This window comes from Neovison vison, chromosome 1, assembly GCF_020171115.1.
Source record: "Neovison vison isolate M4711 chromosome 1, ASM_NN_V1, whole genome shotgun sequence".
Classification (NCBI taxonomy): Eukaryota; Metazoa; Chordata; class Mammalia; order Carnivora; family Mustelidae; genus Neogale; species Neogale vison.
The window spans coordinates 130,989,300-131,006,328 of record NC_058091.1 but is presented as its reverse complement, the minus strand read 5'-3'; the positions used below and the strand labels follow the sequence as shown (position 1 = coordinate 131,006,328).

Genomic DNA, 17,029 nt, shown 5'->3' with positions numbered 1-17,029 from the left:
ACAGGGCACAAGCCAGGCCCAGGGAGAAATTTAATCGCTCATATCTCTGCCTAAAGGATTGTCTAGGTACTATGGTGACAGACACCTCAATGAAAGTATGTGGAGGAAAAAAGATTTTTAAACTCCCAGACTTTAAAAAAAAAAGGTGGGGGAGGGACTTGTAATGGATTTGGGGTCAACGCACAGAAGCACAAAATCAGGTCCACAGAGTCCATTGAAATTATTTATATGCCATTGTGGTAAGACCACAGAGACAAAACATTCTCCAACAAAGGCATTTTCTTTTTCTCCCCCACAAACTCTGCCTGTTTTGAATTTTCATATCCCCATTGATTTTTCTGGTTATGCATATAGCTTCTCCACAGAGGAGTTTTGGGGCAGTGAAAGGACTCTGTGTGATACTATAATGACAGATTTATGTCCTTAAACAGCAATCCAAACCCAGGGAACACAGGACATCAAGAGTGAACCCTATGGTGAACAATGAACTCAGGTAATCAAGGTAGATTTTTCAAGTATAACAAATGTACCACTCAGGTGTGGAATGTTGACAGCAACCGAGGCTATTGTCATGGGGGCGGAGAGTATAGGGGAAATCTCTGGAACTTCCATTCAATTATGCTATGAACCTAAAGCTGCTCTTAAAAAAAAAAAAAAGTACTTTTTTAAAATGCACAACCTCTGTTAACTTACTCTGACATGCAGGGGTTCAAATAAAATGTGGAAAATAAAAATTTTTTTAAAAAGCCAAGTAAAACTCTTAGTCCCTGATTTTGTACTTTATAAAGCTCTGTCTTCAGAATATTGAAACGTAATTTATAGATTTGAAAGTGGGGAGAGAAAATAATGGGGGATTAAAGTGGGATTTAAGCAAGCCCACTTATAAAAAAATCTTCCGACCTAATCAGCGCATAAAATAGCTCACGCCCATCATAGAGTTAGTTCATGCTTTGCTGATACACAAATCAGAATTTTTTTGCCAGCCCATGTTCGCGTACAGGAAACCAACAAGACTGTAAACACAGGAACAACGATCAACACACACAGATGTCTAAGGCTAGAAGTCACATTCTGAACAAGGTGAAAAGGGTAAACGGCAGGAGAGTCATAATAAGGATCAAGGCAGATATCAAAGTTCAGTGTGTAGAAGGCTCAGGGCTTGGCTCTGCCCTGGAGACACTGTTTTCTGCCGGCAGTCAAAGTCAAGTCCCAGCGCTCACCAACCCCACCCCCACGCTGCTCTCTGATGATGAGAAAACAATCTGAACATAAAATCAGCAATACACTGCAAGGACATTTCAGGCCTAGGACAATCCCAATCTACCCAGCAGGATCAGTCATCAAGGGCGTATGCCCAGGAAGCTGAAAGTCAGGAAGGCTCTCCCACTCGGAACCAGAACCTCACTCTGCAAAAATGTTTTAAGGGGAGTCTTCTATCCGGTCATCTGGGACTGGGTTAGAGATAACAAGACCGTGGGGACCCATCAAGGAATTACCTGATGTCATTTAGATATCCCTTCTATTCTGGACCCAATCATTATAATAATGGACAGGGGAAGGGCAGGAAGGGAATCCATGCCTGCGGACCTCAGTGGAACAATGCCACTCAAGGCAACCTGGTTTTCAACTCACTTTCAGAGCAGAGAACAATTCTTTGGGGTGCGCACTGCTTCTGCATGCCAAACAGGGGGATATTTATAGATAGGCACAGCTTTTTCTTTTCCAAAAGCAGAGTTCTAGGAGCGAATACTACCCACAAGGAGAAAACCCACAAAATTCCAGATCTGGGCTTCCCCACCTCTCACCCAGGGCAGGGCTCTTGCAGGCTTTTGTAATTTCTCCTTAATTATCCACTCCTGCCTGACCAATGGCTCCATGGCCCTATTCCTCTGATGCATGAGGACCTCTCTGTGGTTGTCCCGCAGTCTTAAGATATAATAACATCAATGAGAAGGAAATGGTCCTGAATAAATCAAACAAATTTAACTACAAACATAAATGATCAGACGACGTGCAAAAAACCTTTAAAGTTCTAAATTCTATGATCTATGGATAACAAATTTAATAGTAATCCTAAACATCCTATTAAGGATAGTGAAACCCTGCTTTCAAAAGGGGTGTCAGGGGTGCCTGGGTGGCTCAGTGGGTTAAAGCCTCTGCCTTTGGCTCGGGTCATGATCCCAGGGTCTTGGGATCAAGCCCCACATCAGGCTCTCTGCTCAGCAGGGAGCCTGCTTCCTCCTCTCTCTCTGCCTGCCTCTCTGCCTACTTGTGATCTCTCTCTGTCAAATAAATAAGTAAAAAGTCTTTTTAAAAAAGCTCATCTTTAAAAAAATAAATAAATAAAATGGGGTGTCAGTGGCTTGGGCATGTTTTCCCAGAGAAAACAATGCTATGGAAGGGAGCTGTCCCCGGCCAGCTCCAGAGTCTAACTTTACACATAGAGGAATGATCTAGTACATATTTATAGTGGGGAAAAAAAAATAGAGAAAAGAATCTTTTTGGCTGAAGATTTTATTTACTTGAGAGAGAGAGAGAGATCACAAGCAGTGGGAGGGGTAGAGGGAAAAGCAGACTCCACCGCTGAGCAAGGGAACTCAAGGACCCCTGGATCATGACCTAAGCCGAAGGCAGACGCTTAACCAACGGAGCCACCCAAGAATGTTATTGTCAAAATACTAGTAACTGAACAAAATATGCAGTCAACTTCAGCGAACCACAGTTTCTTATTTCTAATGCTTCCTGTGGAAGATGAGCAGGTACAACTGAGTTCTGAGAATTTCTGGTACTCTGAAAAACTTCGTAAGGGTGATGGCCCTGGCTCTTTAGTGAGTCTATCGATTTCATGACCGTAAGAATGCACGTGAGACCGTGAGAATGGTGTTCCTTCTCCTAGATATAATGGTCACCACTTGCCTATGTTCCCACCAGTTGCCTATGTTCCAGGTATGACAGGAGCCATTTTCTGGCTTACCAGTTTCCAAAGGGCAAGAGTTGGAAGGGAACACGGCCAGCCAAGGTGTTAGAAAGTAAGGGTGTTACAAGAGGAGAGAATGCACTTGAATAAAAGCAGCGGAGCTGTCATAATGAAAAGAGAGAAAGGAGGAGGCATCAGCTTTTTCGTGAGGCACACTATGCCCCACACTGGGCCCTGGGTGACACCCTGTGGCCAAGGCAGCCATGTTACCTGGCACTTGGTTAGGTTGGGCCATGGCCACAAGGAGGGTGGGGACAGAAAGGTTAATGTGTAACAGCTGTTCGCCTACATGAGGACTCTCAATTGTTCATCTCTCAGGGAGTTGCTACATTGATTTCTCCTTTTACTTGGGTATTTCTGGAAGCTTCTAGTCAGGAACACAGTTGTCTGACTCAACTCCCTATTGCCTGCTTTCCTTCCCACCGCTGGAAGTGCCAAAGAATAGGAGGTGACTAGAATTCAAACAATTGGAGAGAGGGGGAAAGGCAGAACGAGGCTCACAATAGAAAACTGTACTGCCTTTATATGAAGGGGAAAAAAAGGATTCTACGGACTAATTCATTTTCACATACAGAATGGGAGGCAGAGAGCGAAGGACAGTTGTGGAAAATTAGAGAACGCTGGTGAATCGTCCAAGAAATTTTATGCTCTTTGTGCTCCTTTTCTACCTCAGCTCCTTCAACAGAGGGAGAGCCAGGACAACAGGGTGATCATCTCTGAGAGTCTGCTAGCCACCTTTGACACCCAGCATGCACCCACTCATCCCCGGAGTCAAGTAAAATATTACTTTGAAATCCAACATTTAAAGTCACTCAACTCTGAAAACAGCGAGGGCATATTGAGTAATATATTGAGTTCTGAACCTTGTTGTCCTGCTCCCCTCCCCCCGCCACAGATTTTTTTTTTTTTTCTATCAGTAAGAATCCTTCCTCCATGCTAATCAGAGGTAAGCTCTTAAGTAGAGGAACTAAGCATGATTCAGCACATTTAAAAAGGATTTATACCCATTCTTAGAAGGACAACCAGAGGAAACACCATCTCAAGTCTAAACAATGATATCTGCTTGCCCTTTGATCTGAGTTTAAGGACACTTTGTACAACTTTTTTTTGTTGTTGAAATACCACTGAATTTCACATTTACTACTCGAAATTTCTTTAGAACATCCACTGTTCCTTTGAACCACACTCTTGCAACCAAATTCTCCAAATTATATATGCTGTGAGTAGCCTGCAGGCAGGGATTTATTTTCAGCTAACAAAAATCTTCGTTAAGTAGAGGCAACCCCCACGAAAAATAGTACCACTGATCCCTCTGTTTATGAGAAAAAGTATAGTATATCTGGTTACAAATACAAGTAGGGAAGATTCCATTTTTCTACTAATTTATGTTCCCTAAGGGTAATTTTGTTCAGAAGATTTCCAGTATTTTTAGTACAATAAGTTTCTTGTTACTTGTACTAATACATACTGATTCCCCTTTCTGAGCACATTTTGAGTTATTTCATTTTTACCCTAGCATCTAGAGATCAACACTTCATTAATTCAAACTAAATGAAGTCTGAAATGCAGAGATTTAAAGAAGCCTTTGCACTGCTCTCAAGGGTGATGCACATTATAAATATACAATGGGTAACGAATTTAAAAACAGGTATATTCATAAAATATTATGGCATACATCATATACCATTAACCAAAATGTCCTAAAGGTCTTCTCTTCAAATGTCTTTGACTTCACAGAAATCAGGTAGGCCATTTCTAAGTGATCAGACCTTCCAGACTAGTGAAATATGAATTTTAAGTGAAGGAATGGTCTTTTTCATCAATTCAATCTTTATTACACATCTTTCCATGTGCTCAGTATGATATTAAGATGTAGGCTTCAATGGTGGATAAAGCTTGGTTGCCTTCTGAGGCTGCTACCCAAAGAGGGATGATAAGTGAGTAAGCAAATTTTAAAGAAAAAAAGAATACACATTCTTTTTGTGATCTGTGCACCCAGGAAAAGCAGCAGCCTTCTGTGACGGTAAAGAATGGGTAGGGACAGTTGAAAAGGCTTCTCTAAGAAGGCGAATTTTAAGACCTAAACGATATTTCAGGATACTTCTCCGAGGTCCCCAAATTGGCCAGCCTGCTTATTAGACTGCCAAGACATTTGCAGCATTAGCAAACAAGTAGAAAATGGCATCTGGGGCCCCGACTGAATGCACCCCACACACTAGCCTGTCAGCGCTAAAGAGGTTACACATGTCCAGCCTATTCACACAGAGAGTTTCGAACGTCAACATCAACATCAAACAGCCAACATTTGGGATATGTGGGAGAAACTTAATTCTGTTGATTCTACTTCCTGAAATCAAGCTGAGAAGGCTCAGTGTGTTTCAGATGTATTTCATGAATAAATTATTCTCCCTTGTGTGAATGGGGGGGGTTTAAAACTATGTATCACATTCTCTTATACTTTCAGTTTATTTCTGTAACTACCAGGTGTAAAAGTAGTTGAAAACATGTATCTTTCTGCAGGTTCTTTAATGAGTCAGGTAATACAGTCTGCTAACATGCCATGGAGGTGGAAATCAGCAGAATACTTCCAATATCCTAAGCAATTACTTTCTTCAAATGAACTGTCCTTAGGCTCAGAGCCATGATAATCAGATTTTATCACATTGTAGCCTCTCATTCTGAAATCCTCTTTCCTACTGCTAAATGCATTAAGATTAAATAGAACTTTGGCACTGGCAGGTGGAATGGCTTGTGACTTGGATTCTACTTACCTGAAGGTTCCCCCCCTAACTGCCCATGTGGAGTCCGGGGCTGGACCTACAGACAGCGACAACGCATAGTCAGAAAGCCCAGCGCTATGATAGGAGGCACTTGGGGCAGAGTTTCCCACCCCGGAATCTCTTCCAGTTCCACATCAGCCCGTCCCAGGCCTGAGATGACACGCCTGTTGAATTCTCTTGGAAATTTTTCAGTGTTTGTTTTTTGGACCTTGAAGTTTTCCCTTATGAGAAATGTAAGTTAGATCATCACCTTAACGGGATTAGTTGACAACCAGCTTCAAGCAGTGTGACTCAGAACCACTGTGTACCTGTAGACCCAAAAGGTCAGACAAGCAAGAAACAAGGAGAATGTAGAGGTCATTAAACACAGTAAATGTCACCATCCTTTACAAATTTTGCCTCAAGCCAACTCTAACAATTTCAAATACCACCTCAGGCAGTGGCTTCCGAACACTGGATCCACATGAGCAATCCTTAGAACTATGGACACCTGCCTTCCACCCCACACATTCTGGTTTAATTGATACAGGGTACCGCCTCAGCATCTGGGTTTTTAAAAGCCCCCCTCCCCCCGGAGGTGATTGTAATGTGCAGTAACCTTTGGGAGCTACTGACATAAGGAAGCATTGCTCCTGATCTCTTACTGGGATGATCTGATTTCTTGTCATGTCAGTATTTCTTGACCGTGGTGGCACATTAGAAAAACCAAAGACACTTAAAAGATGCCAGAGCCCACTCTCAAAGACTCTGACTTAATTGCTCCAGGGAGCAGCCCCAGCATCCCTTAGTTCTTTAAGTGTCCCCAGGTGATGCTAATGGACAGCCAAGGTCGGTACCGTGGACTAAGCCCAGGCACTGTTCTCTGGAGACTGTAAATGATTCTCAGTGAAAGAGCCAGAAGGACCCTTTGTCCTCCACTTTGTCCACGTTGGGACTACCCCAAGAGCCAATAAAACATTTCCCCAAGGCTGTCGGGAAACAGAGGAGGCAGATGGAATAGGTGGAATTCACTAAGCCAGAAGCAACAGAAAAGAGGAAGAGCCCTAGCCCTTTGCCCTGCCCCTCCCCTCCCCCAGGCAGACTGTATTGACAGCATGAGAGTCCTTAGAATGCTTCCTGGAGTTGCCTCAACCTTGGATTTGGTTCCAATCAATGATGAAAATTCTAACCCATCGGAACTCCTGGCACTGTAGTAGCAAGACTGGCAGGCCTTGAGCCTCCGCTCCCTGTGAGATTCTGTTTCATGAATTTCCCAGGAGGATTTCCACACCAGTTGGATGCAATCGGACCTCCCTCTTGAGCCCCCGCTCCTTCCTTCCCCCAAATACCAGCAGAGTTGAGAATCATCTCATAGATGTATTTGTAAAGAACTCGCTGAACTATCTTACATAGTAATCATTCAAGCAAATAACGTCCAATGACAGACATCTTTGACGTGGCTTTGACAAGTGTCTGGTAACCTACTTCGGGGCCTGGGCAGGGCCATACGTCTCACTCGGGAAAGGAAGTCCGCGGAGACCCACCCCTGACGTGGCTACGGCTGGCGCCCCCATTTCTGCCCGCGGAGAACGTGTCCCCTACATCCCTTTGTCTACGCTAAGCTGAGTCAGTTTATGAATGAAGAGTAGCACAAATCAGAGGCACTGATCCTAAAAAAATAAAAATAAAAAAAGTCTTGCCTACACCATTCTCATTTACAAATGAGAAAACTCGGGAGAAAAGGGCTATGTGACTCCGTCCGGGTTTGCCACAGAACATTTGTGGCGGAGCCCGATTTAGCCGCCCTTGAATTTCCATTCTGTTGCCTGGCAACCAGTTCAGACCAGCTCAGCGCCCAACCCCGGCCCCTAACCCGCACCCTTTCTCTGCCCGTGCAGCTCGGGCAGCAGTGATCGGGAGTTCAGCCTTTGGGGGCACCCGCCAAAGGCATGTGAACTAAGATCCTGGATGGGATACCCCTATTGTGCTGGGGATCTGGTCCCAAACCCACGCAAACCCCGTCTGGCATGACTTCCGAGGTTCTTTTGCCACCTTCCTCTGCAAACCTCCTCCCCCGATTCCATGGATACCACTTAACACAATCGCGTCAAGTTTCCAAAGTTCTCAGTTGCTATCAGATTCCCTAAAAATCCCGGTGGAGGAACTGGCACTCAGAACTTTAAGGGTGCAAAAAAAATCAGGAGGGGAAAGAGTGCTGAAGACTTCTCCTTCCCAGATGGCTACACTTGGGCGGGACTTTTCTGCTCAAATCGAGTTAACCTGGCCCCCGCATTATTGGAAAAAGCGCGGAGTACGCCCGGACGCCACAGTCCGAGAGCCCCACGACCCGGCGCGCCCCATCCCGCCCGCGACGTCCGGCAGCCCCAGCACGCAGCGCGGCCGGAGGCGCGGGGAAGCGCACGTGCAGCCCACCCCGCCGCAGGTGGCGGGAGCGCAGCCCGCCTGCCCTGGTGTCCCCGCCGCGTGTGCCGCGCCCCGCGTGCCAGGGTCTCCTCCACCCTCTCGCCTCCCTCCCCGGGCCCGAGAGACCGTTATGGGGAGAGTGTTTTCGCCACTACGCTACCCCAGATCCTTACCCAGGTTCACAAAGCTCATGACCATGTCCGCGTCGTTGAGGAAGGCGCTGTCCTGCGCGCTAGTCAGTGGGGACGCGCCGCCGCCCGGTCCCGCGGCCAGGAGGCTCTTGCCGTTGACCCGGGGCGGCGCGCCTGGGGGCGGCTGCCGTTGCTGGGACAAGCCTACCCCTCCGTGGGGCCCATGCTGCCGCCTCTCCTCCCCCGACGCCCAGTCCTCGTCGTCGTCCGCAGCCAGGGCGTTGTACAGATCCAGCATGAAGAGGGGCGCAGACTTTAGCCGTCCGGGAGGGGGGTCCCCGCGAGGCTGCTGCTGAGGGAGCGCAGCGGGCTGCGACTGCTGGAGGCCATGCAGGGGTCGGGGCCGGTGCGGGAGTCCCAGCACCGAGAGGATCTCCTTCTGCATCTCGCGCTTCTCGTGCGTCTTGAGCCGCCGGTAGAGGAAGCCGGAGGAGGAGGAGGACTGTGGCGGCGGCGGCTGCTGCTCCGCGTGGCCGGGGCTCCCGCCGTCCCCCAGCAGCGCCCCCCCGCCGGCGGCGGCGGCGGCGGCGGCGGCGGGCAGGGGCGGCCGAAGCGGCGGGGGCCCGCAGCAACTGCACAGCAGCCCCCACCACCAGCACAGCCACTGCGCCCTCCGCCCCAGCATCCCCGCCCGGCCGGACTGGCCCCGCGGGCCCCGCGAGGCGTGGAGCGGCGGAGCGAGGCCGGAGCGCGGCCGCTGTGGCCCTTGGCGTGAGCAGCCCCCGCCACCTCTCGGCGGGCTCGCTTCCCCTTCCTGGCCCTCAGTCCTTATCTCTCATCGTCCTCTGGGGCGCCCCCAGTTGCCCAGGCTGGAGGAGAGGAGAGGGGGGAGATCACAAGGAGAACCACTCGGAGAGGAGCCCCACACTCCGGCGCAGGTCTCGAGAGGCGCAAGGTCCAGGCCAGGTGCGTCCGAGTCCCGGCTGCGCTGCAGCCCGCGCCCTCGCCCCTGGGCGGGTCACGGCGCGGTCACTCCCGGGCCTCGCTGCCCGCGCACGTGCGTTGTCCCGCTCCCTCCCGGGCGGCTGAGTGGGAGCCGGGGCGGCGGGGCGGCTCACCAGCTGGGGGAGATGCCCGGCATCATCCCCGCGCACGCCTCTCCTTGGCTCGCACAGCCGCCGAGAAGTTTACTCCGCCGTGGGGCCCAGGCTGCGGCGACAAGGCGTCCCGAGATGCCAATCTTCTCCGCGAGGCTTAACTTCCTTTCCGCTCACAAACTCCGCGCCCCTCCGCCCTCGGGCACGGTCGCTGCCCCCCAGAATCTCCGCGCGACGCTCGAACCCCCAAGGGGAGGCGGCAAGGATCTTGCTTTCCGTTTAGAGCTCTCCCGGCTGCCCCGCAAACACCGCTCGCAGACAGGACGGGAGGGAAGAGGACCCGCGCGCGGAGCAGTGACCGCGGCAACGGCGCGGGAATTCGGAGTCTCCCGCCTCTCGGCGCGGCGCTCCCCGCAGCGGCCAACGTGGGCTTTCTGGTGCGCGTCTTGCTCAGGTACCGCACTCCAGCCCCCGAGAGTCCCTGCCCTCTTGGGTAACAGACAGCTTGGCAGCCAATGAAGAGGCAGCCCTCGCCTTCATTTAAATAGGCCCGCCCCCTTCTTTCACCCTCCCTCTCCAGGGAGGCGTGCCTCGGCCGCGCGTAGGTTTCAAGCACAGAGAATTCTTGGAGGCACCAAAAGTAGGCGTGAGGTAGCAAAGGCGAGGAGGTCATCGCTAATAAGGACGATCTAATCAACACCCCAATGTAAGCCTGTCTCTTTTACAATCACGTAAAAGGCCCGAATTGATGATTTAATTAAATAAAAGCAAAATCAGTGCCACCTGTATTCACAGAGGAACAGCAGGAGTAGTTTCTAGTACTTGGTGCCTCTTGACAGTTGTAATAGAGGCGGACTCGTGACTCTCAAAGGCAGCTGCGCGAAGCTGGGACACACCCTCCGAGAAGCTGCTCACAAACAGGCCACAAAGAGGGCCAAATGTAAACCGGAGCCGGCGTCCTGGGGATTTGGGGCCAAATCCCTTGATTTATCTCTTCAGATCAGCTTTGGCTTGACTTCTTAAGCTAGCACCTTAAAGAACAGGGATAATTAGGTAATATAGTAGCCACCCGCTACTTTTCTTGGAAATATTTCAGTGCTTCTCCAGGTTTTCTGTTAACTGTTCATTTTAATGTGTTGAAATACAATAGAGCTTTCATGATGCTAGATAGATAAAACTTGGGGAGAGGTGGTATAGAAAATTCCTACTCAGGTAGGGGCTTGGCATGTTCCCATTCAGGGTACTAGGGGTGCCGAAAAGTTGCCAGCAGCGTTAGACAAGATCAAGCGTAGAAGACACAGTTTACATGACAGGCACACTTCTCAGTCACGGAGACGGACGCCTCTACCCAGACACCACCACCATCAGCCATTCAGGATGCAAAGCCATCTGCGCTCATATTAACCAAGAATGCCCAGGAATCTACAGAGTCTACACACAAATTCACTTAAAACACTAGGATCTTTTACTTGGTGAAAAATGTACGGGTTAGAAAATAAAACCTTCACTGACCTTCTTAGTTCACATAGTCCCAGGCATTTCTGAGCCAGTCTGGAAAGATATAAACTGTGGGATTCATGGACTTATGAGATCATGGGGTTTCTGCTGATCGAAATCTGATAAGCATTTCTGTCTTATTTCAAAGGATCTATTTTTCACGGGGAAGCCTCTTCACCTCCCCGCCCCTTACCCACCCACTGGACTGCTCTTTCTGGCTCTCTCTCAGCTCAAACACAGTGATCCTTTAGTCTTTAATTCTACAGATTTAATTTCTTAACTCAGATTTACTTCTACGAGTGAAGTCTTTAGTCCTACAAAGGTCTGAAGCCATGAACCTCGGGTAACACAGCTTCAGCAACACAGAAGACGGGTCTTGAGCAGGGATTCTTTCCTTGTGAAAAGAAAATATATCACTCTTGGTCTGGCATGCCAGGATCCTTAGAATTCAAAAGCCTCCATCCCTTCTTTCTTCTCTATGGGACTTGTTTGAACATAAAAAATCACTGCAGTACATAAAATCACAGCAGCCAAGAGTCCTGATCAAAAGATCTGAAATCTTTGCAAGTAAGCATATGTAGGCTTCCTACCAAGATCCTTCTCCCTTTGCAAACACAGTCACACCTCCATCTTAAGACCTCTAGTGATATGATCCAGACGCAGAGTAAAAGCATCTCCAACCTTTTAGGGCAGGGGGAAAGCTCTGAAAACCGGTAAAAACCTGAGTGTAGACAAGGCACCTGGGTAGAACTGTGCTGTTGAAAACACAAAAATAAGTTGTGGCCCATCTATTAGATGTGCATGTATTGTCTGTGCACAGAGGAGCAAGTGGAGAACACACAGGCATACACACCTACTATCTTCCCCTTTTCTTAAATACTTGTTTAGAAGTAGATGGACCTTGTGACATGGGTCAAAAATGGCACTTAATGACTCTTTATCAAGCATCTGAGCAATAGCCCTGATACAGGTCAACCATGAGCCTCCCATCCCCAACAAGAGGGCCTCTCAGTTCCTGGGGAGGAATAGTGCCGGAGAAAGGAGGTGTTGAGGGTGCCCTCAGAAGACGAACACAACAGCACCCAAGTCTTGTAAGAGTTAGAGGGAAAATATGTGAAATGCAACATGACAGTGATCATAAGGGACATTCAACTGAGGGCCACAAAAGAGGGTGTGCTCTCCTTGTGTCCCCCACCACTCCCAACAGGGGCACATGTTGGCTGGAAAACATTGGGAGACCCTCTTGGCCTGGATATTGGGGCAAAAGGGGATAAAGAGATGCAGTTGTCAAGTTTTTCTAACCTCATAATTGGGACCTCTGCTTTTCCAAGACAGCTGGAATCCTGGGTGGCTAAGAACCTCTAACCCAGCACCTCCCCCACTCCCCGCTTCTCTGACCCCTCCCCAGCAGCCCCTGAGAAGTCTCGGAGAGCTGGACAAAGTCCAGATGTAATTCCGGAGGGATGGGGTGAAGGGAGAGAAGCAGGTTTGGCTTTGGACTCGGCTGGAAATGCGGGACCAGACTGGAGAAAAATCAGAGGTAACTTCGCCCCCTGCAGGACGCGAAAATATTACCACCCCTTCCTCCGTACCCGGAACTAGCTTCATTAAGTTCCCTGTATGTGTCTCCAAAGCATCTGGGTGGAAAGAGGAGGAATTCGGTCAAGAAGCCGGATGTGGGAGCCAATCCACATCAAACATCTGGTTGCTTGGCTGACATCTCATGCAGATGGCCTTCAGTTTTCTGGAAACGGGTTGCCTGTCCCACTCCCGCCCATTTAATGAAGGAATGAGGATCCCCTCACCATAAAGCACAAGTTTATCCCCTGACTTCAGTGACGCTGAGGGAGGGTGAGTAGCCCGTCCCTAGGTGTTATTAACGCACAGGGTAATTCACAAAACAAATTCTTTAAAACAACAATTCTTCTTGTTTCTTTTACGAGGAGTTCTGTTATACATTTAAAATACACATGGTCAAATGATTTCTATTTTTAAAAGATGTTGTTTATTAATTTAAATATCCTATATTCCACGCTTCCTTTGGAATTATATTGTTACCAATAAACTGCAATTACCGCCTTTGGTTTTTGTCCTAAATCACACATTGTCCCCTCTCAACGGTCTTGCAGATGCAAGCAGGCTGCTTTTAGAATGAATGTAAGTGTCACAACCCACGTTGTTCTTGTGTCAAAAAAGCCCGAGGTCCAGTCACCTTGAATCCTTGGAAAACTCCACTTCAAATACTACATTATAATCTCTAATATTTGCGTGAGGATTTGATTATTTCTTAATATTAATTTCGAAATAGAATAATATACTCTGATTTCAAAAATACCGATTTGGAGTTGAATGAAAAGGGAATACGGTGAGTAAATGTTTGCAGAGTGCGAGAGATGAAAATTTGAGTTAAATATTGCTTCTGAAAGCTACACCTATAGGGCAGCCTTCAAAACACGTGTCTCATCCAAAAGTCTGTGCTAGCAGTTACATTCACTCACACTTTCCTTTCTCTGTCAACTATTCAAAAATGCTGGGCATTCCCACTTCAAAATATCATTCGAGCCATCATATTTTCCTACTCGTGAAGGACATCTGGTGGCAAAGTGAAAAACTAATACATAAATCTGTTTCCAGAGATTTTTTTTCCACACTGTAACCCAAATGGCAAATCTGTTACTTGTGTGTGCTTTCCAATTTTTGGCCAAGCTCAGATCTTTATCCTCCTAGAATTTAGCCTGTCTACATAATATTAAGCAACAGAGTCTTCAGAAACATCTGAATGATTAAATGGTTTTTAAATGTTTCATTGGATAAAGGACATGTGCAGACTGAGTCTTAATTTTTTTTAACTGAGCAAAACAATGCTTAAGACATTTCCATGACTAGTTCTACTGTCCCTGAAGAGTTCTGTTCCAAGAAATCATTGGACACTTGGCTCTGCTGGGGAGGGCCTGAGGCTCCACAGCCCGTGCTGGCCTCAGAGTTTCACTCCATTCTGTGGTCCTCTTTGTAGCCCATGTCCTGCATGTGTCTCTTGTGGCAACTGGGAGGCTCCATGAAAATATGACATTATTGTGCTGCACTGTAAGCAATGGTGTGGGGGACCGGGGAAAACCACACTGCCTGGGTAAAATCAGATTGAAACAAAAGCCAAGACCATCTCTAAAAGAAGAAGAGAGAGTCTAAGAAGACACGCACCAATGGTTAATAACCAGAAGGCAGATGTTGACATTAATCATCCAGACTTCATTCATTCTTTCTTTCAACAAATATTTGCATGCCTAGTATGTGTCAGACAGTCCAAGGTCCCCGCCCTCATAGATTCTAGAAGAGGGGAGATGAACAATCAATGAGAAAACTAATAAAATATACTATGGTAGGCAGGATGTTGTCTCTATGATTCTTACCTGTAGGGTTATACCTGCAAATATGTGACCTTATGTGGCAGGTGGGATTAAGATTGAGAAACAGGTGGTGATAAATTGGGAAGATTATCCTGGATTATCCAAGTGGGCCTAATGTAATCACTAGGATCCTTAACAGCAGTAAAGTAAGGCAGAAGAGATGTAGCAGCCTGAGAGGGACTCAGTCTGTCTGTCCTGGCTTTGACGGGGCAAGGGCACAAGCCCAGGAATGCAGGTGGCCTCTAGAAGCTGAGTGAGAACCTTAGCCAACAGCTGGCTAGAAGAATGACCTCGGTCTTGACTCTGAATTCTGGCTAACATGTGAACAAGCCTGGAAGTGGATTCTCATGCGGAGATTCCAGAACAAGAGCCCCTAGGCAGTTGACAGCTTGATTTTGGCGGTGGGACCAAGGGCAGAGAGAGTAACCAAGCCTAATGGACTTTCAACCTACGCAACTATGGGATAAGTTTGATTGTTTTAAACCACTATGTTTGTGGTATTTTGTTTCCCAACAATGGAAACTAATATGTATACAGTATGTTGGTAAGTGCTGTGGAAAAAAAAAAATCAAACCAAGAAGAGGGGTAGGAGGTATGTGGGTGGTCACCTGACAAGTCTTCACTGAGAAGGTAGCACTTGCATAAAGGCGTGTCACAATAAAGAGAGCCAGTCATGATGATACCTAGAGAAAGAGCTTCCCCAGCAGTAAAAACGGTAAGTGCAAAGGCAGGACACATATGGTAAATATGAGGAAGAAAAAGGAGCCAGCAAGGCTAGGGCAGAAGAAATGAGAGGGGATACTAATAGGAACTTATGACAGAATGTGAAGAAGGGTGGGAATAAGAGGCCAAGGTGGCATAGGGCCCTGGGCATCCTTGTCAAGGGTTCAGATTTCAAAAAAACAGAAGATGGACAAATCTCACAAAGCTGAGAGGATTCCAGATGCAAAAGAAGACATACTGTAATTCTACTTATGTGAAATTCAGAAATAGACTATACTGACTAAACTAATCTAGATGACAAGTTAGTGGTTACCTTTGGGGAGAAGAGTAGGAATAACTTTTGAATGAAATCAAAGAGGGGTTCCCAAGAGTTGGCTTATTTCTTTCCTTGGATGGTGGTTACCCAGGAGTGGTCAATTATAACAATTCATTGAGTGGCAAACATATAATTTGTACACTTTTCTGTATATATTTTGTTATACTACAATAAAAGGTTTGACTAAAAAACAATCAAAAGCCACTACCACCAATAACAACAACATCAACAAGGACAAGCACAAGAAGGAGGGTCATTGGATGGTTTGGAGCAGAATGACATGAACCTCCCAAGCCACTGTGTTGAGAATGTACTACAGAGTGGCCAGGCCAGAATCAGGAGGACTAGGAAAGAAATTTTCATTAATGGTCAGGCAGGAGATAATGGTGGCTCATGGGGGACCACAGATGGAAGCAATGGAGAGAGAAAAGTTGTTGGATTCCGGACATATTTTGGAGGTAGACCCCCAATGCCTCTTGCATGGAGAAACAAGTCATGCCAACACTTTCTTCCCATGTATGGTGCCAGCAAAGCATGGCTTCCCCTATTGCACAAGGCCTGGGGCAGCAGTGGGAATTTTCTGTGGATGGAGGAGAAGAGCATTCATGTCCCGGTGACTGTGGGTTAACACTCTGATTGGTAAGGAGTGGCCTGAGGGATCTTAAATAACCCAACTCCATCAGCATCCATGTTACAAAAGACAATCAGAATGAACAGTATGTTCCCAAGAATAGCTTCAAGACAAGTCCCCTAACAGGCTTGCAGCAAGATTCCCTATTTAGTAATAGAACAGCTCCACCTCTGAGGATAAAAATCTCTTCTAAGCTGAGAAGTCTGGCCACTGACACTGATATTATAAGGACTCCTATAAATGCTGTTACCTGGGTGGAATATGGGAGCACACACGCACGAAAAGGATACTAAGTAAAAGCTAATGGAATCTGAATAAAATATGGAGTTTAGTGAATAGTAATAGATCAACATTGGTTTTTCAGTTGGGACAAATGCACCATGATGATGTAAGATGTTAATAACCAGATGCACTGGGTGTGGGACTTATAGAAACTCCCTGTACTAACTCGGCAACTTTTCTGTACATTTTAAATCATACTAAAAAGGGTTTATTTTTAAAATTATTCCTATAGCTTTAATCTTAGGATGAAAGAATTAAGGCTCGGCCATGTCCTTTGCTGTAGAAAGTAAAGTGTGTCTTTATTCTAATCCAGTGAGCATTTTACATCTGTAAGTGCATTCCTTCAGTTCTAACATTTTATTTTTTTTTTAATAACTTCTGTTTCTTTGCTGAGACTTTCTGCCCTTTCATTTGTTTTCAGAGAACTTGTAATTGATTATTGAAGTTGTGGGTTTTTTTGTTTTTGTTTTATTTTTGGTTTTGTTTTTGTTGTTGTTGTTGTTGTTGTTGTTGTTTTTTACAACAGCTGCTTTTAAATCCTTGATGATTTGGATAAGGATAATCCAACAATGGATTGATCTCGATGTTGGGATCAGCTCATTGTCCTTTGTCATGTAGGTCATGATTTTCTTGCTTCTTCATGTGATGCGTGATTAAAAAAAAAAAACTGAATGGGAAGTCATCGAAGAGGGAGAAGAACCATGAGACACTCATAAGTATAGGAACCAACTGAGGGTTGCTGGAGGGGAGGTGGGTGTGGGGACAGAGTAACTGGGTGATGGACACTA

General features: G+C 46.7%; 1 protein-coding gene across 1 annotated transcript in view; it reads right to left on the bottom strand.

Annotated features, from left to right (window-relative positions):
- BMP6 (bone morphogenetic protein 6) overlaps positions 1-8,976 on the bottom strand; it is a 150,194-nt gene extending 141,218 nt beyond the window's left edge. The window contains exon 1 of the mRNA XM_044258620.1: positions 8,334-8,976. Coding sequence (XP_044114555.1) covers positions 8,334-8,976 — 643 coding nt within the window. The remainder of the gene's footprint in view (positions 1-8,333) is intronic.
- Between the last annotated feature and the right edge of the window lie 8,053 nt (positions 8,977-17,029).